The sequence below is a fragment of the Biomphalaria glabrata genome, chromosome 13 (assembly GCF_947242115.1).
Source record: "Biomphalaria glabrata chromosome 13, xgBioGlab47.1, whole genome shotgun sequence".
In the NCBI taxonomy this organism is placed as follows: Eukaryota; Metazoa; Mollusca; class Gastropoda; family Planorbidae; genus Biomphalaria; species Biomphalaria glabrata.
In genome coordinates, this window is record NC_074723.1 from 1,840,650 (window position 1) to 1,857,113 (window position 16,464).

Consider the following 16,464-nt stretch of genomic DNA (forward strand, 5'->3'; position numbering starts at 1 on the left):
ACTTTTCTTTTTAATGTTTTTAATTGTGCATGCTTCTAAAAATTATTGAAAATAGAAAATAATGCATGAGAGGTAGTGTCAATTCTAAAAATGTGTTTTTGTCATTTATTGATTGATATTCTCCCCTTCAGCAACTAAGCTACTCTTAAATTTGAAGATTTGTTTTAATTGTCCCCCTTTTTTTTTCATTTAATGACACATTCTTATTACCACTTTTTTTTTAAACTCAGAACTATTTTGACTGTAGAATTGAAATCAGTGCCGCACATATTGAACCAGTACTTGGTTTCAACCCAGTTTTGAGTTTAAATAAAGCTGAGTCTTTAAAGTTTAACACCCTATAATCTGACACACACATTCAATTCATGAAATTTGTGTATCACTAGTACATATAGTGTTTAGAATAAGATAAGATTTATTGATCCAATCAAATGGAAATTCGGTTTGACTACAATTGACAACCTCAGTGTAACTACTGTAGATAGGTTGAAATTATAATTTAGTGAAAGCTGAAATAACATTTTGTATTGTTTATTTTATACTCTTGAAAGTCAAAGAGAATATTTTATAACATGAAAAATAGAATTTTCTTGACATATACAGCTAAATTCTTTGAAGCACTGGTATAGCTAACCTTTTGATCTGACGTTTGGGTTATCTGATTCTTCCCTTTCCCGTAACCGCTGAAATATCAAGAGTCAACAGTGTAAATGAGCTCGTTCCAATAATTTTTACATCACAAATATTTAGATACAATGGCTCATGTTAAACTACATTACTGTGTAGTGTAATATTTCTTTTGTCTGTCTTTACTTTTTTAGTGATGCTGTATTTTGTTTCTAAATTTAGATACCAGTAGTACATTACTTAGGTCCAGTTGTTACCAAAACTTAAATTTGTAAAGCAAAATGCAATTATCATACTATTGAAGGAAGTATGAGTTCTTAACATCTTATTGGACTAAACAGTAGAAATAATCACAATCACGTAATCATCTTCTTTTTTGAAGTAACGTCTGTATTATATAAGAAATAATAAATGTAAAAACTGTTGTTAATTCACTAAAACAAAGTTTTTGTTTGTATCTATTTCTAGCTGTCAAGTTCATCTAAATATTCCATATCTTAATGTTCTAGCTTGTGGAATTTAAATATATGTTCAAATTTTTTTTTATTACTGAATTTAGTATTTAGCTTGTAAAGTCTATTTACATTGTTTACAACAGAATATATATATATTCTGCCTGGAGTCCACTTGTATTAGTTATTCAAGGCACAGTAAATCAGTGATTCTCAAATACATTCAGTACATTTACATCTCCTTATAGTGATATACAAAAAAACAACAAGAAAGAATACTAAATAAAATGGTTTCAAACAAATCTTTTATGGCATCTAAAAAAAAATTTCTTTCTTTAGTAAGTTTATGAGACAATGATATAATATGCTGTAATTGATGTTGTAGTTGGTAATAGATTGGTGACGCTGAAAGTCTTAGGCTAACATCCAATTGTTTTAAAATAACACTGATACAAATCTTTCCTTAGATGATCTGTTAATTCTTCGTTTTGTTTTTTACCATGTAGTACGTGCCCAAGCTGACTGGTGCAATTATGGAGGAAATAGAAAGGATACTGGGTAACAAGCCACGCCCACGGGACTATGGCAGGTGATATTCTAGTCTGTTAAATGTAATGAATACTATCCACCTCAAGTTTGCTTTTCAAATCAATTGATGGACTGTTTTTAAGAACTATAGTAAACTCTTCTGGTACTGAAACTCTAGCTTTGTGTGTGTTATTGTGCTCTGCATCATTTTCTAAGGATGAAATTAACATATTACTGAATGCATAACTTTAAACATTACATTAGATACTAATTAGAATATAATGGACTTTTTTTTTTTTACCATGTTTTAAATTTAAGATAAAATTTTTCAATTTGTAACGCTAGCAGAATTTTTACATTTCATTATAATGTCCTCCTTTTTTGTTATAAAACAAGTTGCTTGATCGTTGACTATCATAATGATGTACTGCAGCATGGAGATAACTCTAATAGATGGAATGCTAGATTGCGATGCTAACATTTTTAGTTTCAAGAAAACATAATTGCAAGGAATAATTGCACATATATTTATTCAATCTGTACATTTCAAGGTCCAAGCTAAGTGTGTGTTTGTTTATCTATGCTTGTGAGTGGTGCAAATAATCAAGGATTCTTTTATTCACTAACAATGTTAGTGTACAAGGCTAGTAGCCAGCATTAAATGTTGGAAAGAATTGTAGACAATTTTATTATTAGACAAGTTTGTGCAGTGTCAGGGGACACCCTTTTTTTTTTAGTGAGTTGTATTTTTACTTGTATTTTTTTCTTCCTCATTCTATGGCAAGCAATGAGACATTATTACATTTAATTCATAGTTGTATACCAGTAGTTCATTTATTTGTTCTAATTAATTGTCTGCTAGTGATTGTATTATAAAGTTTAAGACCATCTTGAATGTCATTCATAGTTCATTGAACAAATCAAATTTTAGGAGGCTTTTAATTGATTAACTCTTACTTGGTAGACATAACACATTGTGCTTAATCCCAGGGTTTACCCAAAGCATAAAATTTCAAACTAAACTATCCCCGCCCCCCTTTTTTCAATTTCTAGAATGGCAGATTTACAACATATGTTGTTAAAATTCTAGTTTAGTAGGTCACTTTGTAAAGATAAAATATTTCCTCGGTCATTTTGTAGAAAATCAGATTAGCCAAGGTCATTACAAAAGCTCACTTCTTAACTATAGTGTGTTATTCCAGGCCAAGAATCAAATATAAGCTTTGGCTTGAACTTTGACCCATGATAACCTTGATTTGAAGGTCAGTAAATTTTTGCTGAAGTCTGCCTAGTGCAGTATTCCACAAAGTATAACACTGTAAAATGACTAATGTGTGCAGATCACTGGATGTTCTGTTGGTTAGATTAGGCACAGTCCATGTCAATCTAGCTCTTAGTTTAGACTGACATTGGCTTCAAAGTAAATGTTCTTGAATGACCTCACCTAAACACTTCATGTAGTTTTGTCTAGTGGTTTGAGCAGTGCAGCTTGTATGAGAAGTATCTGTACAGTTTTTCAGTGTTTGTTTTTTACTTGTCTGATGATTAAAAAAACATAGATGTGGAATAATTTATACACCAGATTAACTTACAGATTTAGCAAATGAATCAAATAAGATTTGAAGTAGCTGAACTGCACCAAATATATAAAATTTGATAAAAAAAAAATTAAAAGATTTTGTTTAGGTCCATTCTTACAGAGCAGTGTCAAGACCAAACATGTTAAGGTTCTCTAAGCTATTTAAGTCTTGGTTTTGTTGAGTAGGGGGAACAGTCTGACAATATCTTTACAAGTGTATCTACACCATTATGTGTTTATGTTAATTTCTATTAAAATAGTTTTATATCACAGGGCGGGCTAACTGAAAGTACTTATGCCATGATAAAATTTTTTGGGTACCAGGAAATGCATAGAGCAAACATCTTTCATGCACACTGGTTCTTCAAAGAATGTTCTTGTTATCATATCCATTTTTAATTCTTGGGCATTTCTAATTTGATCAATCTTTCTCCCCTTAAGTATAATTTACTAAACATTTCTTTATTTTCTTAACTCTCACTATGAAATGCCTGTTAAGTTTCTACAGGCAATATTTTCATCAAAATTCACGTACCCAGTACCCTTAAAAAAAAAGCAGAGTTTTCACTTGTGACAACGTACCACACCTATTGTGCTGTCTACTTTTGAGTTCATTTGGCTGTAAGAATTGATTTGGTTGAATAGGTTTTATTTTTCTTAATGAATGTGGAATACCCCAAACAAAAAGATATTTTAATATTCTAGATGTGTTGTACCAGATGTAACTTTTGAATTGTGGTGCTGTGACATTCCTAGATACATTTTATATTTGCCTGACACCACATATTATGATATCATCTGACAATGGTCATAATCGAGAGCTTTAATAACATTTTCTTGTCATATTTTATTGTTTCTCTCTCATAGTTACTAACCTTTCACAATAAATATTTCCAGCATATCAATGCCTTAACAACAATTCATGCATTTTGCTGCAATCTAAAAATGGCATTTAGATTTAAGAAAGTTTTTTTTCTATCTTGTAGTTTTTTTGTCACATATTTGTACAGCAGCTGTTTGTGGTCCAGCATTTATTGATACAGATTACATGATGAGATGTAACTATAATTTAGTCCTATGTAAGTTTTAAAATAAGTTTTTTAAGATGTGACTCTAAGCAGACTGAGAGTACCGGTATATCTTGGTTATTATTGTAATACCTTTACCTTCCCTGTATCAAACATAATAGCCTTTAGAATAATTATTAAAATGTTTTTGCTGCTTTTAATTAGTGTAGCAATGATGAAATTCTCAGACATCTTTAATGTGTCATTTATTATATAACTTGTATGTTTGTACTCCACACTGGCGGATCCATGGGCGGGAATCCCCCCCCCCCCCCCCAAAGGGGGGGAGGACAAATTTTATTAAAGAAATCTAAAATTTGTATACGAATGTATTAGTTATGTTAATAATATATACTAATTATTTATATTTCAACCTATTTTTAGATTATTTTGCCCCTCCTTCTAGTATGTTGGCAGATTAGGTGGGGTGGGGAGGTGGCGATGGCATCAATACCCCCCCCCCCCAACCATAAACTTTCGAGTAGGGGCGGTCCAATTTATTTGTAGAAATCACAGCTTGTTAACAGAATCAATTAAATATCCATATAATTAAAACTTGTTGTTGGTATTTTGACTGATCTTTATATTATGTTGTTTCCCTGTTGGCCAATTGGGTGGGGGTGGGGCGAACACGTCTACTTCCCTTCCCACTTAAACCCTTCGAGTGGGGGGGGGGTGGTTCTACTTTTATTAAGAAATCATAGTTTGTGAATAAAATTAGTTGAATTACTATATAATTTTATATTATAACGCTACACTTCTGGTATCTTAGCCGATTCAGTGAGGTGGGGGGGGGGGGGTGCTTCTATTGCCCTCCCAAATATAGACCTCTGAGTGGGGAGGGGGGTCCTATTTTTATGGACAAATAATAGTTTGTGAACAAAATTAGTTGAATATCTATATAATATAAGGTACATATTGATGTTTTAACCCATTTGAATATTATGTTGCACATAGACTCTGATCTCAAATTTTATTATTAGTAAATATAAAATGAAAAAGGGTTGTACCAGATGGGAGGGGCGACACATGCAATCACCTTCCGCTCATCGGACAAACCAGGTACTTTTTCTTTTTGTATTTCATTTAAGAAATTACAAAATTAAAAAAAAGATGTCACTAATATAATTTATATATGCTATAAATAAATTCTTATATCGAGTTGTCCCACCCCCTTTTCTTTTATGCCAAATGCAATCAATAGCAGATATTATAAAAAGAAGCGAGGATTAACGTTTTCACTCTACCGCCCTCTTTCCTTTCCAGATGAAAACATGACATTTTAGAACAGAATAGTCAAATTTTTTGACAGAGTTTATGTAATTGCACACAAATTTATCATAGCTATTTTAAGAAATACTTTGATTTGGAAAATTTAGAATTCATACGAAATTTTACATTATAACAGTAACAATTGAGATGAGTTCTGATCCCAAATATTATTTTCCTAGTCACCTTTTTCCAACCTTTACTCATACTGATATTTTTCTATTGTATAAAAAATTTTTATACTATAACACACAATATATGTGTGAATCCTAAAAATACAAATCATTTAGAGTAGAATCTAACTGACCCACATAATTTCTCCTCCCACTTCCGAAATTTTTTTGTTTAGAGCTTTGAATTATAGTTCTGTAACTAAACAAAGTTACAAACATGCCTATTGAACAAAATATATCACTTACAAATGAGCGTTTTTAAAAATATTATTTTTCGAATATTTTTTTTTGGCGGCGATTCTCAAAGTCTTAATCTAAATATGTCGGGTATCTTATCTTTTCAAGGAACAAATCTGTTGTATTTGCAATGTAGTAAGGGCCTGTAAATTCATATCAGAATATTTTTCAAGTAAAACATTTTCAAAAGGTCCTTTTGAATAGGATGAATAATGAGCTGTAGATGTCAGGAGAATTCTGCTGTGAAGAATGCAAGAAAACGCTTTTGGCGTCTGGGCTTCGCCTCAGACCCCACTATGGGAGCTTAGAGCGCTCCCCCAGACCACCTTGCTGTCAAGAGAAAGGCCTTAACAAGGCTGTTTTTGTGTGTGTGTTTTTTTTAAAATTATTTTTTGAATAATTTTTTTGTTTTGCGGCGATCCTCAAAGCCTTAACCTAAATATGTGGGGGTATCTTATCTTTTCTAGGAACAAATCGGTTGTATTTGCATTGTAGTAAGAACTGTAAATTCATATTAGAATATTTTTCAAGTAAAACATTTTCAAAAAGGTCGTTTTGAATAGGATGAATAATGAGCTGTAGATATATATATATATAATATCTGCTATACGCGTGTTTATGCTTAGGGTTAGGGTTTGGAAAAAAATTTCCCCCCCCCCCCCCCCCCGCCCCCCACTTGAAAGTTCTGGATCCGCTAGTGGTACTCCATATGTATAGAACTCTGGCCAACTAAAAACCCTGTGTTTGTGTGATATATACATCTATTATATAATGGATTATTTCAAGTTTGTTTATGCATAATGATTTGTTGATGTGTGTAATGTGCACAAAACTCAAAGCATATTGTGATGTAGTGTTTTATAGATAGGTTGTTTTGTACATAGACTGGTTAAATGGTAGTGTAGCTGGTGATCATCTTGACTCACAGCTCTAGAGGCGATTGAATGAAATGTTTGTTCAATTCAATGTGGTAAAGCCCTGTGTTTTAGCTGTTGGACTAGGCAATAGCTTGTTTTTAATCTAGCGTGAAGGTAAAAACCCATTTAACCTCGTGAAACACAAGATTATACACGTGAGCCTGAACTGAATGTGCACTAGACAAATACTAACTGTTGAATCGGATTTCCTAGTCATCATGGAGTAAATCACCAAACTACTAGAAAGGTTAATGCCGAGCCATGAAGTACTGCTCATTGTGCGTAGTTTCAATGTGAGCACCACTTACCTCTAAATCTAGAGAGGCTTCCACACCCTGACGCTCAAATATAAATTTAGCTTTTTTTTTTTCTTTCAATTTAACTACGAGTCTCTCATCTGTCCCTTGACTTTTGTTGTACGGGTGCTGTGACAGTTTATCTAGCCAAAATCCCACCACTCTTTCTGGTCATGAGTTTTTCTTAGGGCCAATCCATTCTTTCAGGTTGTCCAGCCAGCTTTTTTCGAATGACCCTTTTTGTGGAGAGAGCATGAATTACAAGTATAGGAGTTCTATATCATATCTACAAATGCTATCATTTACTGTAACTACAAGAATAAGATATCTATATCTACAGATGCTATCATTTACTCGTAACTACAAGAATAAAAGTTCTATATTTACAGATGCTCATTTACTGTAACTACAAGAATAAGATTTCTATATCTACAGATGCTCATTTACTGTAACTACAAGAATAAGAGTTCTATATCTACAGATGCTATCATTTACTGTAACTACAAGAATAAGATTTCTATATCTACAGATGATATCATTTACTGTAACTACAAGAATAAGAGTTCTATATCTACAGATGCTATCATTTACTGTAACTACAAGAATAAGATTTCTATATCTACAGATGATATCATTTACTGTAACTACAAGAATAAGATTTCTATATCTACAGATGCTGTTATTATTTTAAGCCTCTCTACCTTTAGAGGTCAGTGGTATACAGTATGAGGTTTTGTTGTGTAGGTTTGAGGAAGTATTTATGCAAACATTGTATAAACTTCATTCTTAATATTCTAGTCTTATGTTAGACAAAGCTATACAACATTTGTATTAGTTTTATACTCTATACACTCTAGAATAACACCTTTATCCAACTTGTTGTCCATCAATAATAAGCCAATGGTGCTCTATTCTGCTGAAGCCAGAGAATATTTTAGACATTAAATCACATATATGATTTGTATCAGTCTATTCAGTACTGTGTACTCGTTTCTTCCAGCAATGTCTTCAGATAAAGCCTTAACATCAATTTGTGTATTAATTGCAAATCAATATATCACTACTCATATCAGTCCATCTTGACCAGTGGTGAACTCATCAGTCCGTCTTGACCAGTGGTGAAAGAAGATTTGGCTTAACAAATAGATAGCTAGGAAAGGTTATCAGTTGTTTTTTTTATAATGACAGAATTTGTATGATTGCAAAGATAACATGTGAAAGAAAGGTTATTCATACCAGATCGTTATTTATTTAGATCTTTTTATTCTAACTGTTGAATATGTGCCTTGTTGTATGTGTGTGTGTATGGCCGTGCTAGAGAATTTTGTAAATGTTTGTTACTTTCGTCATTGTTTTATTTTAATAATGTCAACTGCTTACTGCTACCGGTACTAATAACTTTGATCATTTAGTCTTAGGCTGACATTATGAACACAATGTTTCAATCCTATGTGATCAGCCCTTTTGATCAGCCATTTCTAATAGATATGAGCAAATGGTTAACTCTTTCCCTCCGTTACTATTTTTTCACATTCAGACGGAATTCTTCATTTTGCTCATTAGTATTTCACTACCATATTATGATTAAGCTTCAATAGCTTTGTTCGTCGTGATCAGAAAATGTTTTAATTGGTATAGGGTTAAAGTGGAATGCATGCTCCTTCTATATAAGAAAGACAATTTTTTTACAATTAAATATTAATTTCATTTAATGAGGTCAAATCAACAATGGTATGGTCAATTAGGAGAGAAAGAGTTAAAAGGGAGTTTGAATGATAAGTGTTTCTTTTATTTTGAGATATAAATGCATCAGTGAAGCAATAGAATACTTAAACATTGCAAAGAATAGAGGTGAATGTACATTTTTCTTGGTAGCTTCTGGCACCTGAGCTGGACTTGCGCTGTGTAGCTTGGAGAAATACTGTTCACAAAATTGAGATCAAACTAAACTCAGTGTACAAGTGTTAGAGAATGTCACTGTGTGGCATGAACCACTTGACTACCTATCAAGGGGGCTTGAGTTCAAATCCTGACTCGAGCTGAGTTGTTTGCTGAGCGCCTAAAAGCAGCACATAAACCTTCTCCCAGATTTAGTCTAAGTTCGCACATGTCCACAAAAGAGCTCTGAAAAATGCACTATAGAATAGCTGTCCAAAAACAAAATGTATCATTTCTACAGCATTTAGAAGTTTTATTAGAAGGGCATGCCTTTGTCAAGCTGAAATTGTCAACTATCACACACTGCATCAATAAGTCAGTTGTGACAGTAAAACAACATGAAGTCACATGTGACTGTCATATGCTGCTTGTGAATGTTGTAATATTCTACCTTGCAATATTCTAACCTTTGACTCATGCTTTTTGTAGTAGAGATTGAATCATGTTCTACCCTGATTTTTGGACTAGCAGAATTAATAATGAGGTGACTTTTTTTTTTAGTAATAAGAGTAAGCTGAGATACTTATACTAAGAGAAAAAAATGAGTTGTAGAAATATCAAAAGTATCTTAAAGGCACAGAGTTGAAAGAAAAAAAGAGTATTCTGTATAGCAATGTCAGGGATTCAGCAATAAAGACAATGTACAATGTTTGAATTTAATTGGTATAAGAAAGTTCTTATTGTCGCCATCAATGATATAGCTCTATAAATTATAAATAATAATAGGCCTGTGTGTACTGTTGAAAAAAGCTGCTTCTTGATCTTTGCATTGTCCACCTGAAAAGTCTCACTGTGTTCATGGACAGAACACATTGTAATAGTTTTGTGTATTCCTAGACTTAAAACTAGAGCTTGTTTTTTTTTATATGCTCAGATTTTGTCAAGCGCTTCTTTTCCATTCCCGTACACATTGACCATCTTACCCTTTCACATTGAAGACAGTTATATATATATATAGACAGTTAAGTACAGTATCTTGTGCTTGATCTTAAATTGAATCTTGTCATTGTAGAATTGTTATACATTTGCTGCTACTTTTGAAGGATCACAAAAAAAAAAGAACAATAATCAAATGTAAAACTGTTTCTCTCTCTTTGAATGGAATAAGAAGCATGTCAGTGCATACCTTGGGCTATTTAAAGAAAAGTAAAAGACTTCTTCATGACTTGAATTTGATTTGAAATTTGTTTCTCTTTTGCTGTGATGTGAAAACAATTTTTAAAAAGTATTGCATTTTGATTTGAGAATAAAGCGAAGATTTCTTGATTCATGAGTTTGTTGTTAGTCAAGTTGATGTTGTTGCATAAAAAAGGAATGTTTGTCTTGGCAATATGGTAACATAACATTAAGTAACAGGAGTCTTGGCAATATGGTAACATAACATTAAGTAACAGGAGTCTTGGCAATATGGTAACATAACATTAAGTAACAGGAGTCTTGGCAATATGGTAACATAACATTAAGTAACAGGAGTCTTGGCAATATGGTAACATAACATTAAGTAACAGGAGTCTTGGCAATATGGTAACATAACATTAAGTAACAGAAGTCTTGTCATTTCTACCATTAATGCTTTAACAGCACTTGCTAGTGAATCATTCTGAGTCCAGCTAGAGCACTAATAAATGATACAAGCTTTGTGAAGTGATTATCTCATCTCCTAACCATGCACATGACTTGACTAGAGCTAGAAGTGTGTAGAATGTAACATTTGATTTCAATACATTCAAATAAACTGGATTAAGCTTTTGAATGCTGTTTGGATGCCTGCATGGCCCTATAATATGCTCTATGGACTGTCGTCTTGATGGTACTGGGTTTGAACCCTGGCCATTGCCACAACTTGTCACCCTGGGGGAAGATTTTTAGCTAAAGTGTACTAATCTTGTATTCTGGTGGGACATCCAAAACATATCAAACAAAACAACAAAATAAAATGACACAGAATACAGTGTAGGGATTCAAGCATCCTATGATTTATGTCTTGATTATTAGACTATTCGGGTTTGACTTTATAGTGACTATAAATATCTTTAGAGTCAGGAGGACTAAGGTAAGACAAGCTTCCAAAGGACATAAATGATCTGATTGGATTGTGTGTATTCAAGTTCATGTTGGTCTGGTCTCTGAAATCTATTTGAAAAGTATGACTCTATGGACTCAAAGCTTTTAGTGGTGCCACAATCCTCCCTTCAAACGCTACGGTCTGCGGGCTTTTTCAGTGCACGGACCAAAGGTTTGAAACTTACTCCCCGTTGATCTCAGACAGACAACATGCTATACCACTTTTAAGAAGAACATTAAGACTTATCTGTTTAAAACTTTTTTAGATTAGTTTTTGATTTCTATTGTCGTGTTTTTTGTTTGTAATGTTATTACAGCGCCTTGAGCCTACATTTTGTTTGTTAACAGCGCTTTATAATAAAACTATTATTAAGTAAAAAAAAAAAGGTTTCCTGGCTTTGTGAGCCACATGATACTCTCACAAACAGTAGATCACAGAAACTATCCCATTTAGGTTTTTTAGGTCATCAGTAAAACTCACCCAAGTGTAAAGGCTTTTCGTGTTAATGATTTTACACATAGCTTAAGTATAATTCATATGTCAGTGATAGAAAACATCTGTAATGAACTGTGTTAATAGTTGAATGGGTGCAAAACCAAATGTAATATCTAAACATTCTTGCCACAATGGTAACCATGCAGTCTTTTTAATAATATACAGGCTAATCAGTCTTTGTACAACTGCTAGAGATAAATCTTTTTGCATTAGGTCTACATGCAGTGAAATGATCTTATTGCAATTTACAAATTGTTTTGATTATTCGAAATAACTTTGTATTTATGTATATAATTACAAATTATCTTCTAATGACGATGATAGGTTGTCTTTTAAGTCATTATCATACATTGTGAATAAAAAAACAACAGAAATCCAGCAAAGGAGAATCATTTCAATTATATGAAACTGAAATCAACCAAAATAAATAATATACTTCAAAATCCAGACTAGATAAAGTGCGAACTGGATGACAAAAAACACATTAAGATGAAAAGGTTTTTATGTATAAATTCCTGATAAACAATCATAAGTGTTTTCTCTTTCAAAGTATGCAAGACAGTTTAGAAAGTCTTTGTTATATAATGTCATATCACAAGAGAGAGTCCAATGCACAATGTCCCAGACACAACAAAATGCTATAGAAACATTTCAACATAATGTTCTACTCAAAATTAAGAAACTGGAACAGACACAAAATAGAGCAGTGAGATTCATAACAAACGAATATTCACACTTAACCAGAGCAACACCTTTAGTAAAATCACTCAATTTAGAAAGCCTTCAGGACAGAAGGCTCAAAAGTAAAGTAGCAATCATACATAACACACTGAACCATAATCTTCAAATACAAAAACAAAATTTAATAAAATACTCAGAAAGACACAAAGATAAAGGCACATTCCTCGTCCCATATGCTAGGACAAATTTGTACAAATACTCCTTCTGCCCTAGTGCTATTAGAGCATGGAATGGGTTGCCTGAGCTAGCCAGGAAAACCAGTGACTTGACTTGGCAGAATTTAAGTCATTGGTTAATATGCATGACTAAATGCATGACGCGTAGGACTTAATCATCTTTTTTGAAGTAACGTCTGTATTATATAAGATAAGATAAGAAAATGTACAGTACATAAAACATAATGCCATGGATACAACATAACATAATGTTATATCCATTAAAAGGCGATGCTGTAGAAACATTGACATCACAAATAGTACAAATAAAGTAAGAATGGAAGTGCTACGAAGTGGCTATGCACACACAGAAAACCAAATAAGCTACAAATAAAATTAGTTGAAGAGATGGAAGTAAAAAACTTTATATAGTGTGGCAACTCATAAAAATGTCATACAATAGAAAGTTTAGAGACTGACTGAATCTCATTAGGCATAACAGATACGTTGCATAACAGACTGGTCGTGTGGTATGCGCTCTGGACTGTTGATCGATGGTCCCATGTTCAAACCTTGCCTGCTGCCATGACCCATCGTCCTGTGAGAGGCTTGGGATAGGATGTAATATTCTTCAAGTCTGAAAGAACATTCAAACCTGTAAAACATTATTTTTAAAAATTTTTAAAAATCTATCTTTGTGTAAAAGAAAGATAAGTGACAGCTGTAATGAGTATTGAGCAATTGTCAAAGCATTAATGTAAACATTTATTGACAGTTATCATGGAAATAAATGAGTTTCGCTCCATTGAAATTAGGCCTTAATATGGAGATTTATTTAAATTGCATTCACATGTAAGTCTAAACATAAATTAATGATTTGCATCCTATAGTTATTGGCATACTTCGCTGCTAGCTAATAAATAGTCATTGTATCTTTTTTCCTTTGTTTATTTTTTTCCAGTGCCGAGAATAAGCCCAAACTCAAATTAAAGAGTGATTCCACACACAGACAATTCTTACGTAACTTTTCCTTGGCAAAGATATTCCCATGGGGCAAGACTTAATTAGACCAGATCTAGGACATTGATTCGTGGACTAACCCAGAGCTGATCACTGATTGGTTCAGATGTTGGATTAATATTTCTGAGAAGTTTCTGATGTTTGTACTAAACATGGTGCCAATGAGACAAAGTAAAAAGGTTTAAAAAAAAACTTGTTGGCCAAACACATGTATTTATGGCTAATGAAAGGTATTAATAATATACCGAATACATGTGTTTAAACTATGTAAAAGATAGATGTATAAGTTACAGACATACTTTATATATTTATATTACCTGCTTGTTTATAGGCCCCTATTTTTTGAAAATGGGCACTCTTTAATTATTAGATTACTAATAGATTTAAAACAATCAACATGTAATCAAATATATTTCTAGTTTATGCATTGTATTATATTTGATTATTAGGTTTGTTAAGGTATAAAATGTGTTGACAAAAAAGATAATAATTTATTATATTTTCCCATTTTAACTTATTTATACTAGCCATAAAAAATCATCAGATGAGAAAAAATATTTTTGAGGTAGACTGGAACCATATATAGGCCGAGTTTTAAAATAATACTTTAACCTTGATCTGTTGGATGTAGAAACGGAACTACATTGAAATAGGTCTATGGTTATTAAAACCAGATTGTATTTAGACCCTATAGATTTACATGTAGAAATCTAGATTTATATCATAGACTAGAACCCAGTAGGAGCTTTGGTCAGAAAATCAAAACCATAAAAGTCAACCAGTACATGTTGATTATATGTAAAAGTCCAAAAGTCTTCGCTTCTTTTCTTTGTTTGGTGATTAGAAGAAACATAAGCCGTTTCACAGATCTAGTTTATTAGTTCTCAGTTGTAGAATTAAATATTTAAATCTAAGTTTATAATTAAACTCTACTCTTAATTGTAATCCACAAGGCTGATGTGTACGTTACAAAATATATATTGACGTGACACATTACAGTGATCACACAGATTGGTAATATCTCGAATGATGATGATTTGTAGCGCCTTTAGTACAAGTTAACCTATTACCTTCTAGATGTGACATATAGCATTAAAGAACTAGGCTCTGTTGTTATTCAATTCATAATAAACATGTCCATTAGGTTTAACAAAATAAGTGTATATTATACGTACTAGGCCTATGCATTAGTTGGAAACTCCTTTTTTTTTTTAAATGTCTATTATAGATTCAAAAATCTCCAAAATGATCTTGCAGAGTGAATTTCTAGGGCTATTTGAACTGTTTTGTTTTAATGTATTTTTTTAAATCTCTAAATGTAGCCTTGCTTTTAGTTTAAAGTGCCTTACCTGAGAGACACAGATATGTTGTAGATTACTGTTTCTAAGATATTCTACTAAACACACTGTATAACAAAAATAAACTGATCTTCTGATTCAGTACCATAAAATATTGGTTCTTTCTTTATTTTTTTTTAATATTTAATATTGACATAATAATAATAGTAATAATAAAAAGGCTAAAATACATTGTTGATAGAAGAACCGATCTAAATCTGTACTGGTAACATTTGACTAGCAAAAAGGAGTAATAATAAAAACAATAAATACTCCCTCCACCCCCCACCCAAAAAAAAAAAGAGTTACTTAGCGGACTGCTACTGTTTCTACATTTGACTAGCAAAAAGGAGTAATAATAAAAACAATAAATACTCCCTCCACCCCCCACCCAAAAAAAAAAAAAAGGGTTACTTAGCGGACTGCTACTGTCGAAGAGGCATTACCTCCTCTCAGTTCCGGGCAAAGTTTTTAGTAGGCCAACTGTTCTGTTACGCCGACTACAACAGGCTGCAGATAAAAGGTTTAGAAAAGAGCTAGCAGGCTTCCGAAGTGGCAGCACATGCACGAATATATTTTCGTCCTTCGAAAGATCATTGAGCAATGCCTGGAATACCAACAAAGACTGATGACCAGTTTTGTAGATAAACATCCCTTCGATAGCGTCTATCGCGAATCATTCTGGAATATAGCAAGAGAATATGGCATCCCGCAACTATTCGTCCAGAATATGCGACATCTTTAAAGCTAGTCTATAGCTGCTGTGTGAGAACAGACGATGGAGAGTCCCTGGTTAGAACCCTCGCGAAGACTGATTTTTAATTTCGGGATCTTTAGGGCCACCCAGCTCTAATGGGTACCTGACATTATTCGGGGAAAAGTAAAGCTGTTTCGTCGTTGTGCTGGCGACATGACATCCTCGTTAACCATCGGCGACAGAAACAGATGACCTTTATATCATCTGCCCCATAGATTGCAAGGTCTGAGAGGGAAACTTAACTCTTTTTTTTAAATCACCAGATTACAGATGCCCGATCTGTGACCGCATTTATGTATCAAAGATTGGCCTATTAAGTCACATGAGAAGTTGCAAATGGGAAATCATTGTCCATCAAGGCATAAAATGTCAGACAAACGTATACACCAGACTACGGAAAGCCTCGATAGAGACGAACTCAAAATTGAACTTCGGATAAACCTTGATAAAACCAAAGCTATGCGTATTGACTACAGGTCAACTAATAGGCTACCACTATCAACATTAAGGCATACAGGACTAATAGAAAATTTCACTTAATTCGGCAGCGTTTTCACAATCGTTGAAGATGCATAGTGCGATGTTGCATGCCAGATTGGATCTTTTTTTTTGTTTTTCAAAAAACTACGGCCTAACTGGCAAACTTATCCATTAGCCTGCAGACCAAGATCCACTTCCTCAAATTGTTGCAACAGCCACCTACGACTGCAGCACGCGGGAGTCGTCCATAAAGGTCGAAACGAGATAAAACGTGGCTAAGCAGCGATGGCTGTAGAGAAATCCTTTCCCGAAAGGGCACTCGACCCAAAAG

The 16,464-nt window shown here is 33.1% G+C and overlaps 1 protein-coding gene across 8 annotated transcripts in view; it reads left to right on the forward strand.

The window, feature by feature from the left end:
• Positions 1 to 14,767, forward strand: part of LOC106075591 (voltage-gated potassium channel subunit beta-2-like) — a 74,827-nt gene extending 60,060 nt beyond the window's left edge. For 5 of the 8 annotated variants that reach the window (XR_008774423.1, XM_056008365.1, XM_056008368.1 and 2 more), the window contains 2 exons: positions 1,586 to 1,668; positions 13,501 to 14,767. Coding sequence is in view for 6 of the 8 variants with exons in the window: in XM_056008365.1 (XP_055864340.1) it covers positions 1,586 to 1,668; positions 13,501 to 13,603 (186 nt within the window). In the remaining 2 variants the exon portion in view is untranslated. Of the gene's footprint in view, positions 1 to 1,585; positions 1,669 to 2,809; positions 2,870 to 8,145; positions 11,231 to 13,500 lie in introns of those variants that run through there. The other 3 variants (XM_056008367.1, XM_056008366.1, XR_008774424.1) reach the window with 3 other exon arrangements.
• The last annotated feature ends 1,697 nt before the right edge of the window (positions 14,768 to 16,464 follow it).